This window comes from Chrysemys picta, chromosome 7 (assembly GCF_011386835.1).
Source record: "Chrysemys picta bellii isolate R12L10 chromosome 7, ASM1138683v2, whole genome shotgun sequence".
Classification (NCBI taxonomy): Eukaryota; Metazoa; Chordata; order Testudines; family Emydidae; genus Chrysemys; species Chrysemys picta.
Genome location: NC_088797.1, coordinates 32,243,336 through 32,269,803, shown reverse-complemented (window position 1 = coordinate 32,269,803; position 26,468 = coordinate 32,243,336). Strand labels below are relative to the sequence as shown.

The 26,468-nt window shown below is 45.8% G+C and overlaps 1 protein-coding gene across 1 annotated transcript; it reads left to right on the top strand.

The window, feature by feature from the left end:
- The first annotated feature begins 1,445 nt into the window (after nt 1–1,445).
- CDC42EP2 (CDC42 effector protein 2) lies at nt 1,446–26,468 on the top strand. The gene is made up of 2 exons (XM_008179680.4): nt 1,446–1,586; nt 24,274–26,468. Exon 2 carries the CDS (start codon nt 24,891–24,893, stop codon nt 25,608–25,610), a length of 720 nt encoding a protein of 239 aa, XP_008177902.1. The 5' UTR covers nt 1,446–1,586; nt 24,274–24,890; the 3' UTR covers nt 25,611–26,468.

Below are 26,468 nucleotides of genomic sequence, written 5' to 3'. Positions count from 1 at the left end.
ATGCACTTTGTTCTCTGAGAATCAACACCCTTTATGCTGAGGCAATCTGTGCATTTTGTTCACTGAGAGAGCATGCATGTTGCACTGTTGAAAAACTCTTGTGATTTGATCATGAGTCTTGTGATTTTGGTGTTTTCCCTAAAGCCACAGCTACTGGAATCAAGACACTGCATGAGAATCTCAGCTTCAATTAAAAAAAAAAAGGTATGTTTCTAGTCCTAATGGCTGCAGAGAGAAGTTGAAAAACATGAAATGAGAGTATCCTGAAGATTCAGAACCCAGAAGGCAAATTAAAAGAAATGACAATTAATTTTAAAAATAATCTCATAATTTTCAAGACAATCTCATGAGTTGAGGGTCCTGGCTCATAATTTTTGAACATCTAAGTGATTTAGGAGCACAAGTTCTACTGAATGGCAACGGGACTGTGTTTCTAAATTACTTAGGGCCTTTTGAAAAATCCATCTTTTATGCACAATCCATGCATTTTATACACAGGGAATCCATAATTTTATGCACAGTTTAGGCACAAGGAGAATCTTTTCCCTTAATTCCCAGGGAATCTGCATTTTATGCATAAACCATGCATTTTATGTACAGAGAATTCATGCATTTTGGGTAGAATTTTCAAAAGCATCTAAATTACTTAGCAGCAAAGTCCTATTGAACGTCAAAAGGATATGTGCTCCTAAGTCACTTAGAAAGAAGAACAGGAGTACTTGTGGCACCTTAGAGACTAACAAATTTATTAGAGCATAAGCTTTCGTGGACTACAGCCCACTTCTTCGGATGCATCCGAAGAAGTGGGCTGTAGTCCACAAAAGCTTATCCGAAGAAGTGGGCTGTAGTCCACGAAAGCTTATGCTCTAATAAATTTGTTAGTCTCTAAGGTGCCACAAGTACTCCTGTTCTTCTTTTTGCGGATACAGACTAAGTCACTTAGGTGCTTTTTACAATTTTATCTTTTATCTAGGCATATTAAGCACACAATGCCCATGCATTTTATGCACAGAAGCAGCTCTGCATTTTAGGCACAAGGAAAACTCTTTAAATCACAGGGAACCCATACATTTAATGTACCAAGCATCCTGCATTTTATGAACAATCAGTCCCCTTTCGCCCCGGGAGATCTGGTCATTTTATGCATGCAGCGGACACCTCCCTCTGAAAGTTCAGTAAAGAGGATTGCAGGTTTCATAAATAAAAAAAAGTCTGCCCCTGTTTGTAGCCCCTTCTGAAGAGGATGCCCAAGGCCTCCCCTAAAGTGCTACCTCACTTTGCAAGCAGTGGAGTCGGGGAAACAGTGCGAAAGAGCAGGCTGGAGCTGGCTGGCTTGTGCACTTGGCCTGGGGAGGAGTTTGCATGCTATTTCGCTGGCTAGCTACATTGTAGCTTTAGCATTGGCTCGCTCGGGAGCAGGAGGAGGGAGCAGCCCTAGCTGAATACATTGCCGGCAGCGCGCAGTGCATTGGCTCAAGAAGGCGCAGGGTGGGGAACAAGGGAAGGAAGAACCCGCTGCTGCTCACTCAGTTGCTGGCTGCACCTCGGAGCAGGAGCCTCACTGCCACCAGCATCCGGGACTAAGGGTGAGTACTGGGGAGGTGGAGTGAGTGGCTGTCGGTTTTTGTTTGGTTGGTTTTTGGTCGCTCTCCCAGAACTTTGAAGGATGCGTGTGAGACGGTACTTGGCAGTGCCCGCTCATGCACTGCAGCAATGGCACTTGCCACGGAGCTGAGACTGGAGTTTTGGAATAGCCCAGGAAGCTATGCTGGGAGTCAGGACTCTTGGGTTCTGTTCCCAGCTCTGAGAGGAGAGCGGGGGTCAGGACACTCGGGCTCTGGTCTCACTTATGATAGGGGAGTGTGGTTAGAGCAGAGTGGGGCTGGGAGTCAGGACTCCTGAGTTTTAGTCATGGCTCTGCGGGGTGTGTATGTGTGTGTGTGCGGGGGGGAGCGGTGATAGTGGAATATTTTCTTTGCCTCGGTTTCCCTGTTTGTAAAATGGGGATAATTTCTGCTGCCAGGATGTGTGCATGAGGCCAAGAATGTCTGAGTTGCTTTGAGGCCCCAGAAAGAGGGCAGAGGCTTAGCTTTCCGAACCAGGAGGGCAGTGGTTTCTTGCAGTGTAAGTTGGTAGCTGCTACCACTTTTCTTTCTTGTCGAGGGCAGTGGGCCTGGCACTGAAATGGGATCCCTCTCCTTCTGTCTCATTCCATCTGTTAACAACCAGGGCTGACTTTCCAGGGTATTTGTTTTAAGGGAGTGTAATCTGTAATCAGTAAAGCTTGTTAAATTCCCTCTTACTGCTTGCAGCAAGAGGGGAGGGGGAAGAAATTAATTCTCTCACATTTTAAATCGAGCTGTGGTACTTAGTAACTGCCTTTTAAATTTAGAGCTGGACTTCAGGATATCATTTACCCATCGTCTGCTATATAAAGCTCTGGTTGTCGCCCATGAGGATTTTTTTTACACCTATGTAACATGTCTACGTCTCGCATGATCTACATACAGCAACCTGCCTTATATAATTTTAGAAACCAGCTGTGACGTTTATAACTATCTTTAGATTAACTTTGGCAAATTGAGATGCTTGCAATAGATGTCATGTTCCGGATGATGGGATAAAGGACTGATTCTTACTTTTAGACCTCTTGACACTGGCAGAGCAGTGTAAAGGCCCTTGGGGTAAATGAGAAGCAGGCCTTATGGATCTTAAATAAGTGACATAGTAGAGGATAGCTGGGGAACCACGGAGGTGTAAATCTGAAGTAATTCCAAGGGGCTCCGTTTACTCTTGTGTTACTGAGAGTGGAATCCACCCTAATACAAGAATATTGAAATTACCATCCAGTCCAGGATCCTGCCTCCAACATTGCCCAGTACCAGCTACTTCAGAGGAAGATGCAAGAAACCCGTAGAAGGCAATTATGGGATTACTTGACCCAAGGGGAAACTTTCTTCTCACCCTAATGGTTAGAGGCTGGCTTATATCTCATTAATGATTGTCACTAGTAGGTGCCAGTAAGACAGGGTGTTGCTAGTTTTAGGAGCAGGGCCGGCTTTAGGCTGATTCCCTGGAATCGGGCCCCGTGGGTAAGAGGGCCCCACACTCGCACCTAAGAGGGCGGCGGGGGGAGGCGGGGGTTGTCCGTTCCAGGGTCCTCGGCGGCATTTTGGTGGTGGGGGGGGTCCGCTCCGGGGTCTTCTGTGGCGGGTCCTTCAGTGCCACGGAAGACACGGAGCGGACCCCCTGCCGCTGAAGACCCAGACCACTGCCAGGTATTGGAATCGGGCCCCGCAGGTCCTAAAGCCGGCCCTGTTAGGAGGACCCCTCTTCTAGAGTCATAGAATTGTAGGACTGGAAGGTACCTTGAGAGGTCATCTAGTCCAGTCATCTGCACTCATGGCAGGCACTCTAGACCAGGGATTGGTAACCTTTCAGAAGTGGTATGCCGAGTCTTCATTTATTCACTCTGATTTAAGGTTTTGTGTGCCAGTGATACATTTTAACATTTTTATTAGGGCTCTTTCTATAAGTCTATAATATATAACTAAAATATTGTTGTATGTAAAGCAAATAAGGTTTTTAAAATGTTTAAGAAGCTTCATTTAAAATTAAATTAAAGTGCAGAGCCCCCCCGGACCAGTGGCCAGGACCCGGGCAGTGTGAGTGTCACTGAAAATCAGCTCGCGTGCCGCCTTTGGCACATGTGCCATAGGTTGCCTACCCCTGCTCTAGACCAACCCTGACAGGTTTTTGTCTAGCGTGCTCTTAAAAATCTCCAATGATGGAGATTCCACAGCCTCCCTAGGCAATTTATTCCAGTGTTTAATTACCGTGGCAGGAAGTCTTTCCTAATGTCCAACCTAAACCACCCCTTGCTGCAATTTAAGCCCACTGTCTCTTGTCCTTCTTGAAGTATTTATTTGTTATATTATTATTTCATTATTCTTTGTATTTCAGTAGCAACTTGAGACCCAAAAGAGGTTGGGGCCCTACTGTGTCTGGCACTGTACAGACAGATTTTGAGAAATGGCCCCTGCCCCAAAGAGCATACCATGTAAATAGACAGGACAGACAAAAGGTGAAAGTGGAAACAGCCAAGTGGCAAAGAGAGGGGAAGAGCCTAGAACCCACCTCTCCAGATACTCAGCCCAGCATCTTAGCCACTAGACAGCATTACTTTGTTCAGTATATCTTACAGTTAGACACATGTTTTACGGGTTTCCGTCACCCAATCTGAAGTTTGGGCCTAACTTTCCCCTCTTCATAGTTTTCCCCACATCCTTGGATGATTCTCCCCTCTCTAAGGAAGATGATCATTACAGTCACCTTCATCCTCCAACTAGCCAAGGCAAGAATGCAGGTTCCAATGTCCTTGGCGTTCTGTAACTTGGCCAGCAGGAAGTGCTTGCCATGGGAATAGCTGCCAGTCCCCAGAGTCCTGAGTTGCATTGCCTGGCTGCTAGATAGCTGAGGTGGCTGGCATACTATGTTACTGGCTACCAACTCACCTAACGTCTTGGGCGTCGTGGAATAAATAACTTCTTAGGATTAACTTTGCTCCCAAAGCCTGCCTGCCTTGCTATACCAATCCTTCCCCAACTCCCTGGTGGGCTAATATGGTGTCTCATGGCATCTTTCTGACTAGTGATCTGCCAGGAGAAGGGTAGTTCTGAGTACTTCATCTCCCTTGTGGGACTTGCACATACATTTCGCTGTCCAACTCCTTTGTGGTCTAGACTAGCTTGGAGTCAACAGCAGGGCAAGCCAGTGAAGGGAGGAGACACAGAACAAGGGAAGAGAGATTCCAGGGTAGGTTGGGCAACTTGAAGGCCCACGGGTCCCTTGAAGAGAATCTTCTTTCCAAATTGTTTTGCCACAGAGCTTTGCTTTGTTTTACATTGACAGAATAATTTTGGTAGGGTGGGCTCAAAGGATTGGTGTTAGTTTTTTTTGGGAGGGGTGGCGGGGGGGGGGGGTGGGGCGTTTACTGAATGATTCAGAGGATGGGGTTGTGGGCTGTATCCACTCTACAGATAAATCTATCTTGGGTATTTTTAAAACATTCCTCTTTAGGGCAAAAGTTTTCCCTGGAGCACTAAACAAATAGTTTTCTGTTAGTGGGGTGAGGGAAATGACCCTCCATGTAACTCCAAGGCCTTTGTGGGGCTGGAAAGGTGAAACTTCTTTTAAGAGGATCCCTGACAGATACAGCCATCTAGTGGATGTATGGGAGAACCAGGTGGATCCTCTGCTAAGGAATGTCAGTCCCTTAGCATGCTTCCAAACTCTGTGCTTACATGTATAAGAAAACCAGCCAGCACAAGACTTCCTATTCCTTCAGAGGGGAAAAAGGAATATTTTAATCTAAGGCCTTGTTTATATTGGGATGTTCGCCATCGGTGCAAGCCCCTGTGTAGATGTGTTTTACATGATTGTAACATGATTTCCACCAGTGCAGTTTACCCTGAGGATAAGCTGCACTGGTGTAAATAGTGTCTACACAAGGAGTCAGTCTCCTTGTTGCCTTTCACCTTGTGTGGTCATTTATAGTGGTGCAAATCACTTACTGCTCTGACTTAGTAACATTTTAAACACACCTTTGCTACCTTCACTTTGACTGATGTAAATGACTTCCCAAGCTGCAGGTCAGTGGAGAATCTGACCCTAGGAGTTTGGACTGGTGCTAAGATCCCAGATTCTGATCTTGCTTATACTAGTGTAAATCAGGAGCAGCTCCACTGAATTATTTGGTGTAACACTGTGGCTTTTCACCAGTGTATGTAAGTTCAGTATGTAGACAAGGCCTTAGTCTCAGAAGTTGAAGGGTGTGTGTGTGTGTGTGAAGCTGATTCTCCCTTGTATGCACATCATGGAGTCATTTAACGCCTGTGCAGAGTAGGTGCAAAACTCTACTGCTAGCTGCCATGGTTCACCACTGTGTTACTCCTGTTCTATATCAGTGTAATTTCACTGAAAATGAGTCACACTGGCATAAACCTGGGGTAATGCTGTGATCTACAGGTGATAAGAGCTAGGGATTATTGTTCTTTTATTATTTAAGATTTTGCAAAATCAAGCTACTTGAATAACCAAAAATGTTTCCATGACTTTTTTTTTTGGTTTAATTCCCAGGCTAATAAATAAGCATTCCCTCACAGTGTTTACAATGCCAACAGTGGAGCACGTACCAAGGAATCAATCTCTCGCTATTACTCTGATCCCCCTACTGCTGAAGGCCCTGATCCTGCAGTAGGATGGGATGAAGACTATTGTGGACAATACTGTAAGCTCTTTGGGGCAGGACTGTCTCATTGTTCTATGTCTGATCAGCACTTAGCACAATGGGGTCCTGCTGCGTGACTAGGGCTCCAAGGTGCTGCTGCAATAAAAATAATAATCCCTAGTGCATACCCAGTGCTTTTCATCAGTAGATTTCAAAGTGCTTTACAAAAGAGGGCAGAATCATTATCACCATTTTGCAGATGGGGAAAACTAAGGCACAGAGAGGGAAAGTGACGTGCTCAATGTCACCCAGCAAAGCAGTGGCAGAACCAGGAGTTGAATCCAGGACTCCTGGGTCCCAGTCCAATGCTCTATCCACTAGGCCACATTGCCTCTCCCTTACTAAATGTTAATGAATTTTAGCCTGGCAAGACTCCTGGGAGGTAGGTAAAGGGAGTGTCATATCCAAGGCCATCTGCTGAGTTGGTGGTATAGCTGGGAGTAGAATCCAGCTGTCGGGACTCCCAGCTCACACAGCAGTATTACACATTGACTTCAGTGGTGTTGACTCTTGATTTATCCTGACGTGAGATCACAACTGGGCCCCCAGTACTTTAGCTGCAGGAGCATCCTTCCTATCCTGTAGGCCATAAAAGTCTTGTATTAAGACCCCTGCCTCTTTATTTTTATGTAGAGTAGAACCAAGTGTCCGGATAGCTGGAATTGCACCAAACCTGGTCCCCACCCAATTCCAGATGGTCCATCTCACCTTCTTACTGACCGTGAGGCACATTTTCCAGGTTGTACTTTTCTCTTTATTTTCTCCATCTCTCTCCTGGCATATACACCTGAATCTCATTTCATAGGTTTGGGGAGGGAACTCCTGGAGTGTGATCAAGAAGATCTGGGTTCTCTTCCCAGCTCTGCGCTGACTTGCTTTGACATTTTCCCCTCCTATTCTTTGCCTGTTTAGATTATAAACTCTTTGGCCAGGTCTATGCTAGAAACTTTTGCCAATACAATAATGTCAGTTAGGGATGTGATTTCCCCTCTCCCCAGCTTATTTAGTTAATCGGTGTAAACTATACTAGCAAAAGCACGCTTGCCAGTATAAGCTGCATCTACATTAGGAAGGTTTGCTGGCATAACTGAATTTGTATCGCTATCCTGGCAAACCTTTTCAAGTGTAGACTACGCCTTTGTATCTGTGCAGTGCCTAGTACAACTATTATTTATTATTTGTATTACCAGAGTGCCCAGGAATCCCGGTCATGGACCAGGACCCCATTGTGCTAGGTGCTGTACAAACACAGAACAGAAAGTTGGTCCCTACGTCAAGGTGCTTAGATCTAATACAAGAGACAACAGATGGATACAGGCAGATGGGGGAATACAAGGAAACAATGACACAATGTTAGTGAGCATGATAGATAGGCAGTGATCCCAGCATAATAGCGGTCTGATTGTCGTCAAGTTGTTTGTAGGCCTCACAGCAAAGGAGATTTGAAGAGGGATTTGAAGCAGGCAGTGTGGTGGCTTTGTGGATGTTTATGGGGAGCTCCTCCCAAACATGAGAGGCAACATGGGAGAAAGCACAAAGGGGATTGTTTGAAAATGTAACACGTGGGTAATGCAGGCTTGCACCATGGGCCAATCAGAGGTGAGCATTGACAGCTCAACAGCCGATGAGACATGATAAATAGGGTGGGTTGGGGATTGACCAGGAAGGGCCATGAAAGTGAATAGAAGCAGCTTATGCTTTATGCAGTGGAGGTATTCAAAGGGAGGGGTGAACTGTTAAAGTGACAGGCTAGGAAAATGATCTTTGCAACCGTATTCTTTGCAGCCGTGGGGCCCTAATTCCAGTTGGGGTCTCTTGGCAGTACAGTCATAAAAATAGTTAATAACCATCTGTGATGTAACCTTTGGTTTGTCTAGACTAGTAGGTTCTGATTCTCGTTTACACTAAAGTCCCTTTGCACCACTCTGGTAAAGTGAAGGGGCCCTAAAGTGAATGCGAAGGACCCTTTACACTGCCAGAGCCTTATTAGTGTAAATGAGAATTGGCTTGATCTTGCATCATTACGTCATTGGGAGCTTTACCAACTATTTCAATGGGCACAGCATCACAATACTAACCACTGCCCCTTGAATAGCCAAAGTGCCATGTGCGTCAGCTCTCTCAGGGGAGGGCCTCAATCACAGGATGCCTTTGTTTTGGGGGCGGGCATTGAGGCCATTGAATCTCTGATGGGAGGGGTTTCTATTAGCCTGTCAGAGCAGGTGCTGCAAGGAGCCGTTAAACTGAACCTCTCAGGCTGCCCCAGGAAGGAAAGACACAAAAGGGAAATGGTTTGCCAGTAACAGGCACAAACAGGGCTAGGCTGCTATTTTTATAAAGAAAAGGGTGTGGTGCACATTACAGAAAGGAATATGATGTCATTCCCTGTGGGAGTTGGGAGGGGGTTACAGAGATGCTCTCTGTTTTGTTACAATAGCCATTGAAATACAGAGTTCTAATCTGATCATGTTAATGTTTCAGGGTAGAATCTTTAAAGGAGTTCAAGGAAATTAGGTTCCTTAGCCTCCTTTAAAAATCCCAGTCATTTATATGGCTCTCCTGTGTGCACTCATATTGGGTTGGAGGTTTTCTTTCTGATATTATCCAGTAATAAAACACTGCAGTTTTATACATACCTTTCCCTCTCCTCACTAAAACAGTCTAGGACTGGTGACCCTAGAATAAGAATAATAATTAATACCGAGCTCTTATAGAGCTCTTCATCTAGATGTCTCAAAGTGCATCAGTATCATTCTCATTTTACAGATAGGCTTGGGAGGTCACTTGCCTAAGGTTACCCAGCAGGCTAGTGGCAGAGCCAGGAATTGAACTCAGGTTCCATCAGCCCCATATAACATAGCTGTAACGGTACAGTCCTGCCAGTGACAACCATAGTAGCAGCAGGAGGTGATAATCTTGTGTTGCATGTTATATTCCTTCTCCCCCTTCACTTGGGAGTCTGATCTCAGTGAGAAATCAGCATTTTTGCTTAGCAAGTGGAGTTCTGCAAAGCTTGTTTGTTTCTGTTCTGGCTGTTCCTTTCTCAACTAGTGTTGCTAGACTGGGCAGCATGCAGCTACACGGACTGTATTGTGCAGAGTATGGGGCAGAAAGGAAATTAGATCATTATTGAGTGACAACAGGTTCATTTGTCGGGGTCTTATTCTGGTCATTTGACTGAGTGGAGATTTTTGGTTATTTTTTTAGGAATGAGATTTTCAAAAGCAGCTCCCCTCCAATCCACCCCCACCTCCGCCTAGCTAGAGCTTAGAGGGATCTTCATATGTAAATCATTCCAGAGATCAGGCTTATCTAATACTAAAAATTAGCACTCACTAGGCCTGACTGTGATTTCACTTGTGGTGCTGTAAATCAGCAATAACACCACTGAAGTCAATGAAGTTGCTTTGGTGTAAAATTAATGTGAGATCAGAATCAGGCCCTGTATGTAACTCCACTGACTTCAATGGAGCCACTCCTTATTTACATCAATGCAGATTAGGTCAAAAGCAGGCCAATAATGGTTCTTATTTTACAGAAAGGGAAACTGAGGCACACAAAAACAATTTGCTCCACAGAAGGAGTTCTTCTCACCGCCTCAGGCTCTCAGTGCTGTGCTTGGACAGTGCCTCTACCACTAGTCCAAAATAAGAGCTATGCCTAATGGGTGGACAAGAACTACAGCTGGTGTCAATTGACATAGCTCCATTAAAGTTACTGCAGCTATACTGATGGAGGATCTGCCCTTGTGCTTTTAAGGTACGTAAGTGAAGTCTTGGGGCAAAAACTGCACACAAATCCAACCCCTGGTATAGCCATGCACACTGCTCCCATAGCACTGTTGCTCCTTTTCGACCCAAACAGATAGTCAAAGTGTTAGGGGTCTGGGGATGTTCCAGTTGAAAGCAGAAATTGATGGAGTCTGGTATTTTCTTTGATGCAGTTTTGTTTATTTACAAAGAATGGACAAAGTCCTGAGTCTCTGAATCCAGAAGGAATCAAATAGCAGGAAACAGCTTCCTTTGCTCACAGCACCAAGAACATGCTTTTCAGCCTGCTCCCCTGACCCAAAAACCTCTCCCCAGGTTTCTTCCAGGGACAGCCACACACACTTTCAGCTGCTCCTTTAGTCTCTCTCTCTCAATGTGGGTATGTCTACACCGCAAGTGCTACAGTAGCACAACTGCAACACTCCAGCTACAGTGTTGTGGTGATGCAATGTAGACAGACACTTGGGGCAGGTCTTCACTGGGGGGGGGAGTCGATTTAAGATACGCAAATTCAGCTATGCGAATAGCGTAGCTGAATTCGACCTATCGGAGCCGACTTACCCTGCTGTGAGGACGGCGGCAAAATCGACCTCCGCGGCTCCCCGTCGACGGCGCTTACTCCCACCTCTGCTGGTGGAGTAAGAGCGTCGATTCGGGGATCGATTGTCGTGTCCCGACGAGACGTGATAATTCGATCCCCAAGAGATCGATTTCTACCCGCCGATTCAGGCGGGTAGTGTAGACATAGCCTTGGTAGAGCAATGGAAGGGGTTTTTCCGTGGCTGCAGTAGCAGTAAATCCACCCCCTGGAGAAGCAGTAGCAAGGTTGACAGAAGAATTCTTCCATGGACCTAGTGGTGTCTATGCTGGGGCTGTCGTTGTGTTAACTACATCCTCGTCAACGTCACGGTCTCCTTTGAGAACAGGAGTCCGGCATTTTGCGAAGCCCGAGCTCGTAAGCTGGAAAAATACGCCCCCCTGGCTGACACCCTGAGAGCGAAGGGCTATGAGGTGCAAATGGACGCCCTGATTATCGGAGCCCTGGGCGCCTGGGACCCCTGCAACGAGCGTGTGCTGCGGACCTGCAGGATCGGTCGACGCTACGCACGTCTCATGCGGCGCCTCATGGTCTCACATGCCATCCGATGATCCAGGGACATCTACATCGAGCACATCACCGGCCACCGACAGTACCAGGAGGCGTGAGCCGGAGTGACATCGTTCTCCCACTATGAGAAAGGGACCAAGTGACCTTCTCCGTTGGATTATATGAACTGGAACCATAAACTTCCTAAACATTAAATCTCACTAAATGAGGGTCAATCCATCCTCATCATCATATCCACTCATTATACTCCACACCCGAACACAATCACTCTATGAACTTCATACCCTCATATCTCAATGTCTGTACTTTGACCCATCAACCTTTTACCCCCAATCGGGGATATTGCAGATTATGTATTCCTCATGCCACCTGACCTTAAACCAAACTTTGCCCCCTCAATAATCTGTATGTTATTCCCTGATAACCAGAAACTTCTATGCTCAAACTCTGTTCACAATTTTTTTTTAACATCATCTTAATAAAATTTTAAAGTCTGTTTTTCAGGGATGTGTGAATTTTTCACACCCCTGGGCAACATAGGTAGGTTGACCTAAGTTTTAGGTGTCGACCAGGCCTCTGTCTTTCCCAGTTTTTGTATTCGGCCTCCCCCACAATCCCCTATGCCAAAATAGTATTCAACCAAAAGCCTCTGGGCAGGTTCACAATTCACAGATTTCTTTTGTCTTAGGTGGGGGTTTTAACTCAACCCATAACAAGGTTCCACCCTGTCCATAACAATACCCGCCCCCAGGTTTGCTCCTTGTCCCAGTGAAGCCTTTAATGGTGGCACTTAAGAGCCCATCCCAAACAGATTTTTTTAAAAGTAAATTTAAAATGATACAGGTTAACTGTTTACACATATACAGTGTCTTTCTGTTGAGATGGTTTCATATCACCAGCCCAAAACAATTTTATTCCCACCCAAATCCCTTTGGGGCTTTTCTCTCCCTGGATTGCCTTTCAGCGTTCTTCTGAGGTGTTTGGCTGAGGCAGAGCCTGGCCATTTTGTTCTAATGGGGAATTCAGTTCTGTAACAACTTTTCCAGCTTCAATTGCCACAGCTAGGGCTTGTCTATACCACGCAGCTTTTAGTGACACAGCCTTGTTGCTAAAAGTCAGCGTGTGAAAATGCTTTTTGTCGGTACTTTGACGGCACTTTTGCCGACAAAATACTTCCAGCCCCGCAAGCGGCGTTAGTTTTGTTGGCAGGAGAGCGCGCTGACAAAGCCGCGTTCACACTGCCACTTGCGTCGGCAAAACTTTTGTCTTTTGCGGGGGGGCTTTTTTAAGTTCCCGTGGAAGACAAACATTTTGTCAACAACTTTGCAGTGTAAACATACCCCTACATTCTCAGATTCAGGGGGTAGCCAAGCTGAAATTCTGTCCCCAATATCTTGGGATGGTCCTGATGGATAACTTCTGGGATCTAACCGTATCATGGACACCACTTCATTTATTTGCGTCAAGACTGTATGTGGTCCCTTCCAAAATTCATCCAGTTTAGGGCTTCTGTCCTTCTTCTTTTGAGGATTGTGGAGCCAGACCACGTCTCCTCTTTAAAAAGTTTCTACATATGCCTTTTTATCATAGAGCCTTTTCATTTTGTCAGAGGCCTCAAATTTTCCCTAGCAAAGGTGTGAACTTTTTCAGTTTTGGGTTGTAGGGTTTCCACACAGTCCAAATGGTTCAAATCCCTTTGTTCCCTTCAGAAACTCCATACAAGAGGTTGGTTTAGCTCCTGCCCAAATATGAGGCGTGCTGGGATACACTTCGTACTCTCATTGACTGCTGTTCTATAAGGGCTTGTCTACACTTGAAATGCTACATAGGCGCAGCTGCAGCGGGTAGGATTTCAAGTGTAGACTCTACTTTTGCTGATGGGAGGGTTTCTTGTGTTTGGTGTAGGTGGTAGCTAGGTTGATGGAAGAATTTTTCTGTTGACCTACTGCTGTCTATGGTTTTCAAACTTTTTTTCTGGCGACCCAGTTGAAGAAAATTGTTGATGCCTGCGACCCAACGGAGCTGGAGACAAGGGGCTAGGAGTGTGGGAGGGGCTCAGGGCTGGGGCAGAGGGTTGGGGTGCAGGGGTGAGGGCTGAGGGGTGGGGCCGGAAATGAGGGGTTCAGGGTGTGGGAGGGGGCTCTGGGCTGGGGTAGGGGGTTGGGCTGTGGGAGGGGGTCAGGGCTCTGGGCTGGGGGTGCAGGCTCTCGCTGGGCTGGGGATGAAGGGTTTGGGGTGCAGGAGGGGGCTCTGGGTTTGGGGGGCTCAGGACTGGGGCAGGGGGGTTGGGTGTGGAAGGGGTCAGGGCTCTCGGCAAGGGATGCAGGCTCTCACTGGAGCTGGGGATGAGGGGTTTGGGGTTCAGGAGGGGCTCTGGGTTTGGGGGGCTCAGGACTGGGGCATGGGGGTTGTGGTGTGGAAGGGGTCAGGGCTCTGGGCTGGGGGTGCAGGCTCTGGGGTGGGGCCAGGGATGAGGAGTTTGGGGTGCAGGAGGGGGCTCTGGGTTTGGGGGGCTCATGGCTGGGGCAGAGGGCATAGGCTTATCTCTGGTGGCTCCCAGTCAGCAGCGCAGTTGGGGTGCAGAGGCAGGCTTCCCGCCTGTCCTGGCACCGCGGCCTGCACTGCGCCCCGGAAGTGGCCAGCAGCCAGTCCGGTTCCTAGATGGAGGCACGCAAGTGGCTCCACACAGCTCTCGCTCACAGGCACTGCCCACCCAGCCGGCCAATGGGAGTGTGGAGCTGGTGCTCGGGGTTGGGGAGTGCGCGGAGTCCTGTGGCCCCTCTGCCTAGGAGCCGGACATGCTGCTGGCTGCTTCCAAGGCGCAGCGCAGTGTTGGAATAGGTAGGGACTAGCTTGCCTTAGCTAGACAGCACCACTGACAGGACTTTTAACAGCTCCATCGGCAGTGCTGACCAGAGCCGCCGCGACACAGTGCCTTATGTTCTGTGACCCAGTACTGGGTCATGACCTGCAGTTTGAAAACCACTGGTCTGTGCTGTGGGTTAGGTTGGCTTAACTAAATTTCTCGGGATGGTGGATTTTTCACACCCTTGAGCCATCAAAAGGAATGGGATATGCTGGTTCCTGTCCCTTTGGTGCTGTTTAAAAAGTTAGCCAGCTGACACGCCCCCCCCCCCAGCCCCCCGGCCAAGCCCTACTGAAGCTTTCCACCATCCCATCAGAGTGTAGGTGTGAGTTTTGTGGATGTCTAGAATCTCACAAACCTGTTGAAACACTTCGGATTCAATGTCTCTCCCTTGATCTGTGTGTAACTCACCCAAGACTGCAGATCTGGTGAAGAATTCATTCATTAGGCCTCTTGATTTTTTTTATTGGGTAAGCCTTAGACCATTTTGTGAAGTAGTCCATTAGCTAATAGCTACCAGCAGGTATTGATTGTCAGCCTCTGTCTCAGGCAAGGGTCCCAAGAACATCAATGGTAATGCGCTCCATTGGTGTCCCCTCAAGATACTACTGCAAAGGGGCTCTCCCCGTTTTAGGGGGACCATCTTCGCAATGCAAACAACACATTTCTTGCACCAACTATCTTGGCTGCTTTTTACCCGTAGAACTTGTCCCTTAATTTGTCTAAGGTTTTTGCAACCCCAAAATGTCCTGCAGTTATAAGATCATGACATAACCTTAGGACCTCCTTTTTCAGTGTACCAGTACCTCTCAGCTTCTGGTTTCTCCCATCACCTCTAAAATATTTCATTTTTATATTCCAAGCTTTCCCACTGTGACCAGAAAGATTTTACTGTGAGGAGACTCTACATTCCAGGGTGGATACATTTTCCAGTTGATTTTCCAATACGCCCTATCCTGTATCCAGGGGAAGTTTTAGTTGTGCCGGAGTCCATTTCTGCTACCTCTTTCCCCAGTCTTTTTGGTGGATGAACCAGGCACACTGGCATTTCTGCGAATTAGACTAGAGCAAAGGTGTAGAGGCAGTCCCATTACCTTGAGCAGCTAATTCCTTGCTCTCCTGCTTGGGGCAGTGTTTGCAATTAGCCTCGCAAGAGACCTGTCTGGACAAGGCATCAGCATGACCATGCTTATGGCCAGGCCTCTGTGTGATTGCAAAATTGTAGCATTGCAGTTTCTCCAACCCCCTGGCAAATTGTCCCTCAAGATTCCTGAATCTAAAGAGCCGTTGCAGGTCTGTCCTGACCATAATCTTCCTTGTACACAAATAGTGATGAAAATGTTCTATAGATTTAACCACAGGTAGGAGTTCTTTTTGGGTGGTGCAATAACTTCTCTCCGGACTCTCAGAACTGCCCCCAATCTGTAAGCACTAGCGGCTGTGTCCAGTATGAAAGGGGTTTTGAATCATAGGTGGGCCAAGACAGGAGTGGTCAGAAGAGCCTTTGTCGACTCTGAAAATGCTATATCATACTCTGCTGACCAGTGAAGTGGTTTCCCTTTCTCACCCAACCTGTGCAGTGGTTTTGCAATATTGGCAAATCCACAAATAAAGCTTCGGTAACAGGAGCAGAGCCCTGTAAAACACTGCACATCTGAGAGTGTCTGGGGAATTAGCCAGCTCTGTACAGCCTCAGTTTTCTTTTTGTCGGTGGAAATTCCCCCCTTGCTAATTGTGTACCCACTGCACAGTTGCCAACTTTCACGCAGTAAATAAGCACCCCAACTTTCACAATAAGCCAAAAATCAAGCTAATCCCATTGCAAAACAAGGCCAAAACAAGCCAATCCCTAAGAACCCCAACATACTATGTAACTAGATCCCTCCGGTGTGCAGTCTGGGACTGTGGTGGGCCCGCTGTGCACCCCTGAATCTCTCCCCCACCCTTGCCCCTGCTTGCTGGGATCCAATCAGAAAAAAGAAGCTACAAGCCAAAAATTAGCCAACAAGCAACTCACAAGCCAATTAAGCCAAAAGCAAGCCCAATTTCTGTGTTTTTTTCCTCAGGTTTGGCATGTCTGGCCCACTGCAGATTACCTCTTTTTGGAACCACTCACATTTCTTTAGGTTCAGTTTCAAATTGGCCACCTTCAGCTTATCACAGACCATTTGTAAATGTTTTAGTTCCTGCTCAACTATTTAAGCATCTACCAGAATATCATCTAGGTATAATAGACAGGCTGAGAGGGCATCCCACATAATGCCCTCTCCATTAGCCTCTCAGTGCACAAACCGAAAGTCACCGCTTTAAATTGCCACAAGCCTTGTCCTGCTGTGAAAACAGTTTTTCCCCTCTCTTTTGATCCACTTCCACTTGCCATACCCACTTTTTACAGCCTCCAGGTTATCATTTAATTTTCTACAGTCCACATAGAATCTGGTGCTGCCATCCTTTTTCTTAACCAGAACTATGGGTGAGCCCCAACAACTGGTTGAAGGCTTGATATGCCTTCCATTCCGGATACCTTTTCTCAATGGCCTGTAGTGCCTCTTCCCTTTTAGCTTCTGGTAAACGATGAGATGGCTGTTTAATGGGTTGGTTTCCCCCAGTATCAATCTTGTGTTGGACCAGTTGAGTAGAACTTATATCTTTGTTGGATAAGAAGAACAATTCTTAATTTCTAACCAGAAAGTCTTAAGCCATGTCTATGCTACTGGCTAAACTGGCACTGCTGCGATGGATGCAGCGGTGCCGGTTTAGCGGATCTGGTGAAGACACGCTAAGTCAATGGGAGAGCGCTCTCCCCTCCACATTTGTACACTACCTCCCTGAGAGGTGGAAGCTATGTTGATGGGAGAGCATCTCCTGTCGACATTGCGCAGTGTAGCCACCGCTGTAAATTGACCTAAGTTATATCGACTTCAGTTACGTAACTGAACTAGCGTAACTTAGATCGACTTGCAGCGTTAGTGTAGACCAGCCCTTAGATTGTTCTGCTGTTCCCTGTGTAAGTGTACAGCACTGTGCTGGAACAAGTCCAACTCTGGGAGCTCACTTTCCCAATTGTAGTTTTCTTCTATAACAGTATTTACCAGATACCCAGCTCACATTTCGCAACTGCATTGCCTTTTCTCACTATTTGCTGTTTGTCAGAGACGTTCAGCAAAGGAAATGGGATCAGTTCTTGTTTCAGAACTACAAGAACTTTAGGAGCTAAGATTCCCCTGAGAATACACATCACAGATCCTATACACACTCAGTAGCCAAATTCCCATTATTGCTGTTTAGCTGCCCAGATCTAAACAAAAACTGGGGCTGATCCTTGTATCCCCAAGCTTTTCCCCTTCAGCTTAATGTCCTCCCATTTCTCAAACTAGGAGAGGGGCTTTCACTAGACACTTGTGATATTCTGTCTTGGCCTTCCTTAAATGTATAACACTCCTTCTTTTTGTGGCGAGTTTTGTCATAGCATTTAACGGAATTGTTTTCCTTTAATTTTTTTAATCATTGCCAATTTCCTTTGTGAAAATAATATTTCTCATTTGTTCCAATCATTTCATATGGTTGTGATCCAGATTAGAATCCCCCTTTCCATCATGTATATTAGAAACAGAATTGTAGTTACAGGGATCAAGGTCATTAGCTTCCATCTTCCTCACTAATAGCTGCTTCCTCTTCAAGATTCAAATTCTGTAGCAAATTCCACAGCCTCTCAGAATGACTTTGACCTCCTTTCGCTGATATTGATCTGCAAGTCAGGGTCCAGCTGAGCATCTACACATTGATCCATTGCCCATCTATTCTGGAAGGCCTTTGTGATATGCGGATATGCCAGGAACATAAGTCTTTGAGGTCCTCTGCCAGTTCAAGTGGGGTTTCTTCTTTCCCTTTTTTTCTAGATCTTAGCTGTGCCCTGGCTAGCTCAGATTGATGGCTGACTCCAGACTGCATGTCAAGGGCTTGTACCAGGTCTGGATAACTCCATCTCTTTTCTGGGAGTAAGTTCTGCAGCACTATCAGAGATGGGCCACTCAAGTTGGACACTAGTAACCCCCCTTTCTGTCCATCTCACAGCACTGATTTGAGCTAGAATGTTGAACTGAGCCAAATAAGCCTCCCAGGGAGTTTTCCCCTCAAAGATAGTAGGTTTTTGCATCACTGGAGCTGGCCCCTCAGGGACTTTGTGGGTTACAAACAGGGTAGACAACTGTTGTAAATGTCTGGTCTTACCAAAGTCCTCTGGCTGGCTCAATTTCTTATCCAGGCAGCTGTCTTCCACTGTAATCTGTGATGCTTTGGTTTTCTTTTGGAACTGAATTTTCAGCTCCTAGTCCTTGCTGCTGCTTATCTCTGTTAGCAAGTTTCAAGTTGGCGAAAGCTTTCCTGGTCTCCACTATTTAATGGACAAAACCTCTGGTCTATGGCACTCAGGTTGCTGGTCACCTCTTTGACCTGTCTTGTCATTCCAGCCTGGAGCTTTGTAGCTGGGCTTCCCAACCTGTCTGAACATAAGGAGTTGTTGCTCCCACACCGATTTGACCTCTGCCTGAAAATCAACCCTCTGCCCTTTCTGGAATCTTCCAGATGCTGCTTTACTTTCTGTTGTGAAGCTTCAAGGTCCTGTTTCAATTCCTTTTGGCCATCTTTGATTTCTGCAAGCATTGCAATCATTTGCTCCATCTTGGTTCAACAGGAATACCAGCACACAATTTTTCTCCTTGGAGACTGGATCCCAGTATTGACCTCAGTGTTGCCCCTTTTTGACCTGAGCAGCTAGCCAACATTTTAGGACCCTCTGAATGTTCCAGTTGGAAGTAGAAATTGATGGGGTCTAGTATTTTCTTTGATGCAGTTTTGTTTATTTACAAAAAATGGACAAAGTCCTGAACTGTGAACCCAGAAGGAATCAAATAGCAGGAAACAGCTTTCTTTGCTCACAGCACTAAGAACATGCTTTTCAGCCTGCTCCCCTGACCCAAAAACCTCTCCCCAGGTCTCTTTCAGCTGCTCCTTTAAACTCTCTCTGACTTCCTCAGTTTTTCTGTTCTGCCTTCCTCCCTCACTCTCCCACCCCCCTGAAAAGAATAATCAGCCAAAAGCCCTGGAGTGGGTTCAGACACATTTTGTCTTAGGTGGAAGTTTTAACTCAATCTATAACAAAGTTCTCCCCAGCTCATAACAATCATAGAATCATAGAATATCAGGGTTGGAAGGGACCTCAGGAGGTCATCTAGTCCAACCCCCTGCTCAAAGCAGGACCAATCCCCAACTAAATCATCCCATCCATGGCTTTGTCAAGCCAGGCCTTTAAAACTTTAAGGAAAGAAATTCCACCACCTCCCTAGGTAACCCATTCCAGTGCTTCAACACCCTCCTAGTGAAAATGTTTTTCCTAATATCCAATCTAAACCTCCCCCACTGCAACTTGAGACCATTGCTCCTTGTTCTGTCATCTGTCACCACTGAGAACAGTCTAGATCCATCCTCTTTGGAACCCCCTTTCAGGTAGTTGAAAGCAGCTATCACTCCCCCCCTCACTCTTCTCTTCTGCAGACTAAATAATCCCAGTTCCCTCAGCCTCTCCTCATAAGTCATGTGCTCCAGCCCCCTAATCGTTTTTGTTGCTCTCCGCTGGACTCTTTCCAATTTTTCAACATCCTTCTTGTAGTGTGGGGCCCAAAACTGGACACAATACTCCAAATGAGGCCTCACCAATGCCAAATAGAGGGAAATGATCACGTCCCTCGATCTGCTGGCAATGCCCCTGCTTATACAGCCCAAAATGCGTTAGCCTTCTTGGCAACAAGGGCACACTGTTGACACAACTTCTCATCCACTGTAACCCCTAGGTCCTTTTCTGCAGAACTGCTGCCTAGCTATTCGGTCCCTAGTCTGTTGCAGTGCATGGGATTCTTCCATCCTAAGTGCAGGACTCTGCACTTGTCCTTGTTGAACCTCATCAGATTTCTTTTGGCCCAGTCCCTCTGTATCCTATCCCTACCCTCCAGCATATCTACCACTCCTCCCAGTTTAATGTCATCTGCAAACTTGCTGAGGGTGCAGTCCACGCCATCCTCCAGATCATTAATGAAGATATTGAACAAAACTGGCCCCAGGACCGACCCTTGGGGCACTCCGCTTGATACCGGCTGCCAACTAGACATGGAGTCATTGATCACTACCCATTGAGCCCGACGATCTAGCCAGCTTTCTATCCACCTTATAGTTCATTCATCCAGCCCATACTTCTTTAACTTGCGGGCAAGAATACAGTGGGAGACCATATCAAAAGCTTTGCTAAAGTCAAGAAATAACACATCCACTGCTTTCCCCTCATCCACAGAGCCAGTTATCTTGTCATAGAAGGCAATTAGGTTAGTCAGGCATGACTTGCCCTTGGTGAATCCATGCTGACTGTTCCTGATCACTTTCCTCTCCTCTAAGTGCTTCAGAATTGATTCCTTGAGGACCTGCTCCATGATTTTTCCAGGAACTGAGGTGAGGCTGACTGGCCTGTAATTCCCCGGATCCTCCTTCTTCCCTTTTTTAAAGATGGGCGCTACATTAGCCTTTTTCCAGTCATCCGTGACCTCCCCCGATCGCCATGAGTTTTAAAAAATAATGGTCAATGGCTCTGCAATCATACCCGCCAATTCCTTTAGCACCCTCGGATGCAGTGCATCCGGCCCCATGGACTTGTGCTCGTCCAGCTTTTCTAAATAGTCCTGAACCACTTCTTTCTCCACAGAGGGCTGGTCACCTCCTCCCCATGCTGTACTGCCCAGTGCAGTAGTCTGGGAGCTGACCTTGTTCGTGAAGACAGAGGCAAAAAAAGCATTGAGTACATTAGCTTTTTCCACATCCTCTGTCACTAGGTTGCCTCCCTCATTCAGTAAGGGGCCCACACTTTCCTTGACTTCCTTCTTGTTGCTAACATACCTGAAGAAACCCTTCTTGTTACTCTTAACATCTTTTGCTAGCTGCAACTCCAAGTGTGATTTGGCCTTCCTGATTTCACTCCTGCATGCCTGAGCAATATTTTTATACTCCTCCCTGGTCATTTGTCCTAACTTCCACTTCTTGTAAGCTTCTTTTTTGTGTTTAAGATCAGCAAGGATTTCACTGTTAAGCCAAACTGGTCGCCTGCCATATTTATTATTCTTTCTACACATTGGGATGGTTTGTTCCTGCAAGGATTCTTTAAAATACAGCCAGCTCTCCTGGACTCCTTTGCCCCTCATGTTGTTCTCTCAGGGGATCCCGCCCATCAGTTCCCTGAGGGAGTCAAAGTCTGCTTTTCTGAAGTCCAGGGTCCGTATTCTGCTGCTCTCCTTTCTTCCTTGTGTCAGGATCCTGAACTCGACCATCTCATGGTTACTGCCTCCCAGGTTCCCATCCACTTTTGCTTCCCCTACTAATTCTTCCCTGTTCGTGAGCAGCAGGTCAAGAAGAGCTCTGCCCCTAGTTGGTTCCTCCAGCACTTGCACCAGGAAATTGTCCCGTACACTTTCCAAAAAACTTCCTGGATTGTCTGTGCACTGCTGTATTGCTCTCCCAGCAGATATCAGGGTGATTGGAGTCCCCCATGAGAACCAGGGCCTGTGATCTAGTAACTTGTTAGTTGCCAGAAGAAAGCCTCGTCCACCTCATCCCCCTGGTGGTCTATAGCAGACTCCCACCACGACATCACCCTTGTTGCTCACGCTTCTAAACTTAATCCAGAGACTCTCAGTTTTTTCTGCAGTTTCATACTGGCGCTCTGAGCAGTCATACCGCTCTCTTACATACAATGCAACTTCCCCACCTTTTCTGCCCTGCCTGTCCTTCCTGAACAGTTTATATCCATCCATGACAGTACTCCAGTCATGTGATTATCCCACCAAGTCTGTTATTCCAATCACATCATAATTGCTTGACTGTGCCAGGACTTCCAGTTCTCCCTGCTTGTTTCCCAGGCTTCTTGCATTAGTGTGTAGGCACTTAAGATAACTCGCTGATTGTCCTGCTTTCTCAGTATGAGGCAGGAGTCCTCCCCTCTTGCGCTCTCCTGTTCGTGCTTCCTCCCAATATCTCACTTCCTCACTTACCTCAGGGCTTTGGTCTCCTTACCCCGGTGAACCTAGTTTAAAGCTCTCCTCACTAGGTCAGCCAGGCTGCTTGCGAAGATGCTCTTCCCTCTCTTCGTTAAGTGGAGCCCGTCTCTTCCTAGCACTTCTCTCTGACACCACCTGTGTAGCCATTTGTTGACTTCCACGATTTGACAGTCTCTACCCGGGCCTTTTCCTTCCACAGGGATGGACGAGAACACCACTCGCGTCTCAAACTCCTTTATCCTTCTTCCCAGAGCCACGTAGTCTGCAGTGATCCGCTCAAGGTCATTCTTGGTAGTATCATTGATGCACACGTGGAGATGCAGGAAGGGGTAGCGATCCGAGGGCTTGATGAGTCTTGGCAGTCTCTCTGTCACATCGTGAATCCTAGCTCCTGGCAAGCAGAACACTTCTCCGTTTTCAAATAGATGACTCAGTCCCCCTGAGGAGGGAGTCCCCAACTACCACCACCCACCTTCTTCTCGAGCGGTGGTCATGGAACCCCCCCATCCCTAGGACAGTGCATCTCATGCCTTCCAATCAGTGCTAATACTTGAAATGTTACTGTGAGAAGAGCTGCCCCAAAGGGAATCCTGCTTAATTCATTTGGCACAGACTGACATTTAAAAACCATCCTGAATTTCAAAAAGCTCTTGAGTTTTTAACAAAATTGATATGCGCTGGCGATTCCCCCTCTCATTACTGCAGGGTGTGCACAACACATGGCTTCCCCTCTACCTTTGGCACAAAGTTGTTTCTTTTTAAATGTGGTTTTGCGGAGATCTTTTGTTGGGTTTTAAAATAGAAGGTAAAACAAACTCCCAGAGCTTTCAGCTGGTTGTCTTGCATTTGTTTTTAAGTGGCTGCGAATGAAACATTGCAAATGTCGTTCACTTTGGAATGTTGAGTGACTCTCTTGCAAAATTCATCATGGCTTGGGATTGTCTGGAGGAGGAAGAACTGGCTTACAGTATCTCAGCTGCTTGGCAGACACTCTTCTTTTCTTTCCAGAAGTGCTGAGTATACTGAACAAAGAGGCTCTGAGTAGTTGGGTATTTGACTGGAGTGTAAACAGGCCTGTGGTCAATAGTATTTTATGTTTCTTCAGTTGTTTGCATTATGGTAGTGCCTAAGGCCTCAACTGAGAGCAGAGGCTCATTGTGCAATGTGCTGCAGATATGTAGCAATAGGCAGTCCCTTCCCTGAAGAGCTCATAATATTTGTCTTCAAAGTGTTATGGTTCCTATTTTATAGTTTAGGGAAGCTGAGGCACAGAGAGGTGAAGAGATTTGTTCAAGGTTATGCACGGGGAGTCAGTAGCAGAGCCAAGGATCCAGGAATTCCTATCTCCCAGTCCTGTAGTTGTATTGTATCTTTCTTTCAAGTGGTATCAGTAACTGGTTAGTTGTCAGTCATCCATCTGAAAGATGGATGAGGAGATGGGAAGCTTTTTGAAACTTAGGAACATAAAAATTGTCGTCCTAGATCGGTCAAATGAATCCATCCAACTCAGTATTCCCACACTTCATGCTTTATCAGACCAGTGGGCCTACGTAGTCCAGTATCCTGGCCTCCTTCCATCAGATTAAGAGTCCATTTAGCATAGTACTCCCACCACTGAGCTATGTTAGCTCAGATCAATGACTGACCAGTGTCCAGTACCAGATGCATCAGAGAAAGGTGTAAATTCTACGTAATAGGCAATTCTATAGGAGCATACTTATGGGGGAAGGGTGAGATGTTAAAAAGCACCTAAGTGGAAGCTCCTAAACCACTTAGGCACTTTGGAAAGTCTCACTTGATGTTTCTTCACAATCCCAGGCACTTAGTGTTTGGTTTAAGACATGAAGGTTGGTCTAATTTACAATTATTTATCCTCACTAGCATAACTATGGATTATATTCTTGTTTGCATAAATGTCTATTTTTTTGTATCGTCCTGATCTCTGTGACTCATGCATACACACTGACTTGTGGAACTCAGTGCCAATCATGGAAAAGCAGAATTCATTTCAAAAGTAGTGATAATTTTAAAGGTTACTAGTTCTCCTTGAAATACATACTGAACTTCTCCAGCATAACTAAAAATGACTGATCTTGACTAAGATTAAAAACAAACTAACTTTTTTTTTATTAATCTGTTTTATACAGTGTTTGACTGGAAGTGTTGTTAACCTGGATTATGAATGGCAAAATCAGGGAATGGAAGTTCATACTCCTCTGCTGAGTTGACAAGTTTCATCTTCAAGAAAATTTAGAACAGAACAAATTGACTTGTGAAGCTGTGTGTTCCTAATCTCAGCCTCCACTGGGAACATGTCACTAGTCCAACTTCTTAACACGTCTCCATTCAGCCTCATCAAATATGAATCACCCTGGATTTAATACATTTTGTTGATTCAGACTTTAAGAGTTTAAGCTGATTTTTCTAAGGCAACAGATTTACTGATGAACTCTCAAAAGACATCACAAGTGCCTGGAATGAATTACTTGGGGTCATTTTGTTATCTGTGACGTATCCAACAAACTTTAGAAAGAGAAACTGTGAGTGGCTGGAAATAATTCCCTGAATTAATATAATCACAGTGAGAACTTTTCTCCTACATGTTACTACTCCATTTCCAAACATCTCTTTATAAAAAATGGCAGAAAACATTTAGATTATTTTTAAACCTGTTTTTTAGGATCCAAAAAGATACCCTCATCTGACGGATTATTTTGATGGACTTTGCCAGGCCAGCTCTGAATAGTCTTTAGTAATCGGCAAGATGTCCACTAAGGTCCCAATCTACCTGAAAAGAGGTAGTAGGAAGGGCAAGAAGGAAAAACTCCGAGATATCCTTTCTTCTGATATGATCAGCCCCCCCTTGGGAGACTTCAGACACACTATTCACATAGGGAGTGGTGGGGAGAATGATATGTTTGGGGATATTTCTTTCTTGCAAGGGAAATTCCACCTTCTACCAAGGACTGAAGGTAGCCTAGATTCTGACAGGGGCAGCCACTGTGGAGTGCCATTTGAGTTCTCAAGGACTGCTACTATCTCTGGTCATGAGCAACCATTTTCTGAAGCTCCCTCGCCACTCTTAAAAAATGCCATCTCACTGCCTGTCATTGGGGGTCCACAGGCTCTAATGTTGCCCTCTACACAGGCCCCACCAAAGCCACCAAGGCTGCACCTTGATGATAAAGTTCAACCAGCTCTGCAAGGCAAGGAAGCTGTGGCAGAACTGACTTCATCCAAGGACAGCAGGACTTCTGAACCTATCCCTCATCTCTGCAGCCCCAATGAGCTGTTTGCCATCCCTCAGAATGGATTTGTTGAAGAGAAAAATAAGAATGAGTCCTTTATGTCCCATGCTGGTTCCCTGCTCTCCCTCCATGTGGATCTGGGGCCTTCTATCTTGGAGGATGTCCTTCAGGTCATGGATAAACACCAAGCTGGGAAAGTGATACAAGATTCTGGCAGGCAAGAAATCCTGACATGAAAACTAAAGGGACTTACGTGGGGAAAGACTTTAAAATGTAGAGTTTTGTAGATAAGAATTTTCCCCCCAATGTGGAATATGGTTAACTGGGCCAGCTTGAATTAGTGAATTTTATCCTGTGTGAAATCCCAATTGTGCATCTTATAGTAATAGGGTATTAAGCTTTTAGGAGTGTGTTGCTTACTTTCACCAATGCCCATCATACTGACGTTTTTTTTTATGTTGCTTTCTGCAGGCCTTTGAATGCTGCTCAGTACTGAAAAATGTATGAAACTAAGATAAGTTCAGTAGCAGCAATAAATTGCCGCTTAGCAATAAGACCTCTAACTTTACTGATCTGAATAAATTTTAAGGGATATGACTTTTTTTTTAAAGGACTGTGTCATTTTAAACTATTTGTAGTGGGTGTGGTGTGAATGATGCTGTGGAATATCAAGAGTTTAATTCAAAAGGATCCTGGTTCAGATTGAGAGACTATTTTACACATAACTTTGTTAAAGTAGAGCCTGTGAGAGATGCCATATTGCTGGGGTCCTTGTTAAAGGAAATAAAGATGTAGACTGGAATATAACCACATATATTAAGGGGATTTCTCATTAGCATTGTAATCAAGATTCACTGTCCACATTAGTCATGTAACTCACCCACAGATGTAGTACAACTCAATCAAGTTGACACATGCTGTTCTAAATCAAACTGTCTTCCTATCTGTATTTACTGTTTGAAAACCTGACCACTTGCTGTTTGCCAGATAACTTGAATTGTCAAATGGACTGTAAGCAATTTTTTTTAACCTCTTAATTGAATTTTTAAAAGAATCTGCCACTTTACCAGTAAAGCAACTAGGAAAAAAATCCA

Bases quoted from the DNA above. Each gene is read 5' to 3' on its own strand.
- CDC42EP2 (XM_008179680.4), top strand. From the start codon at position 24,891: ATGTCCACTAAGGTCCCAATCTACCTGAAAAGAGGTAGTAGGAAGGGC.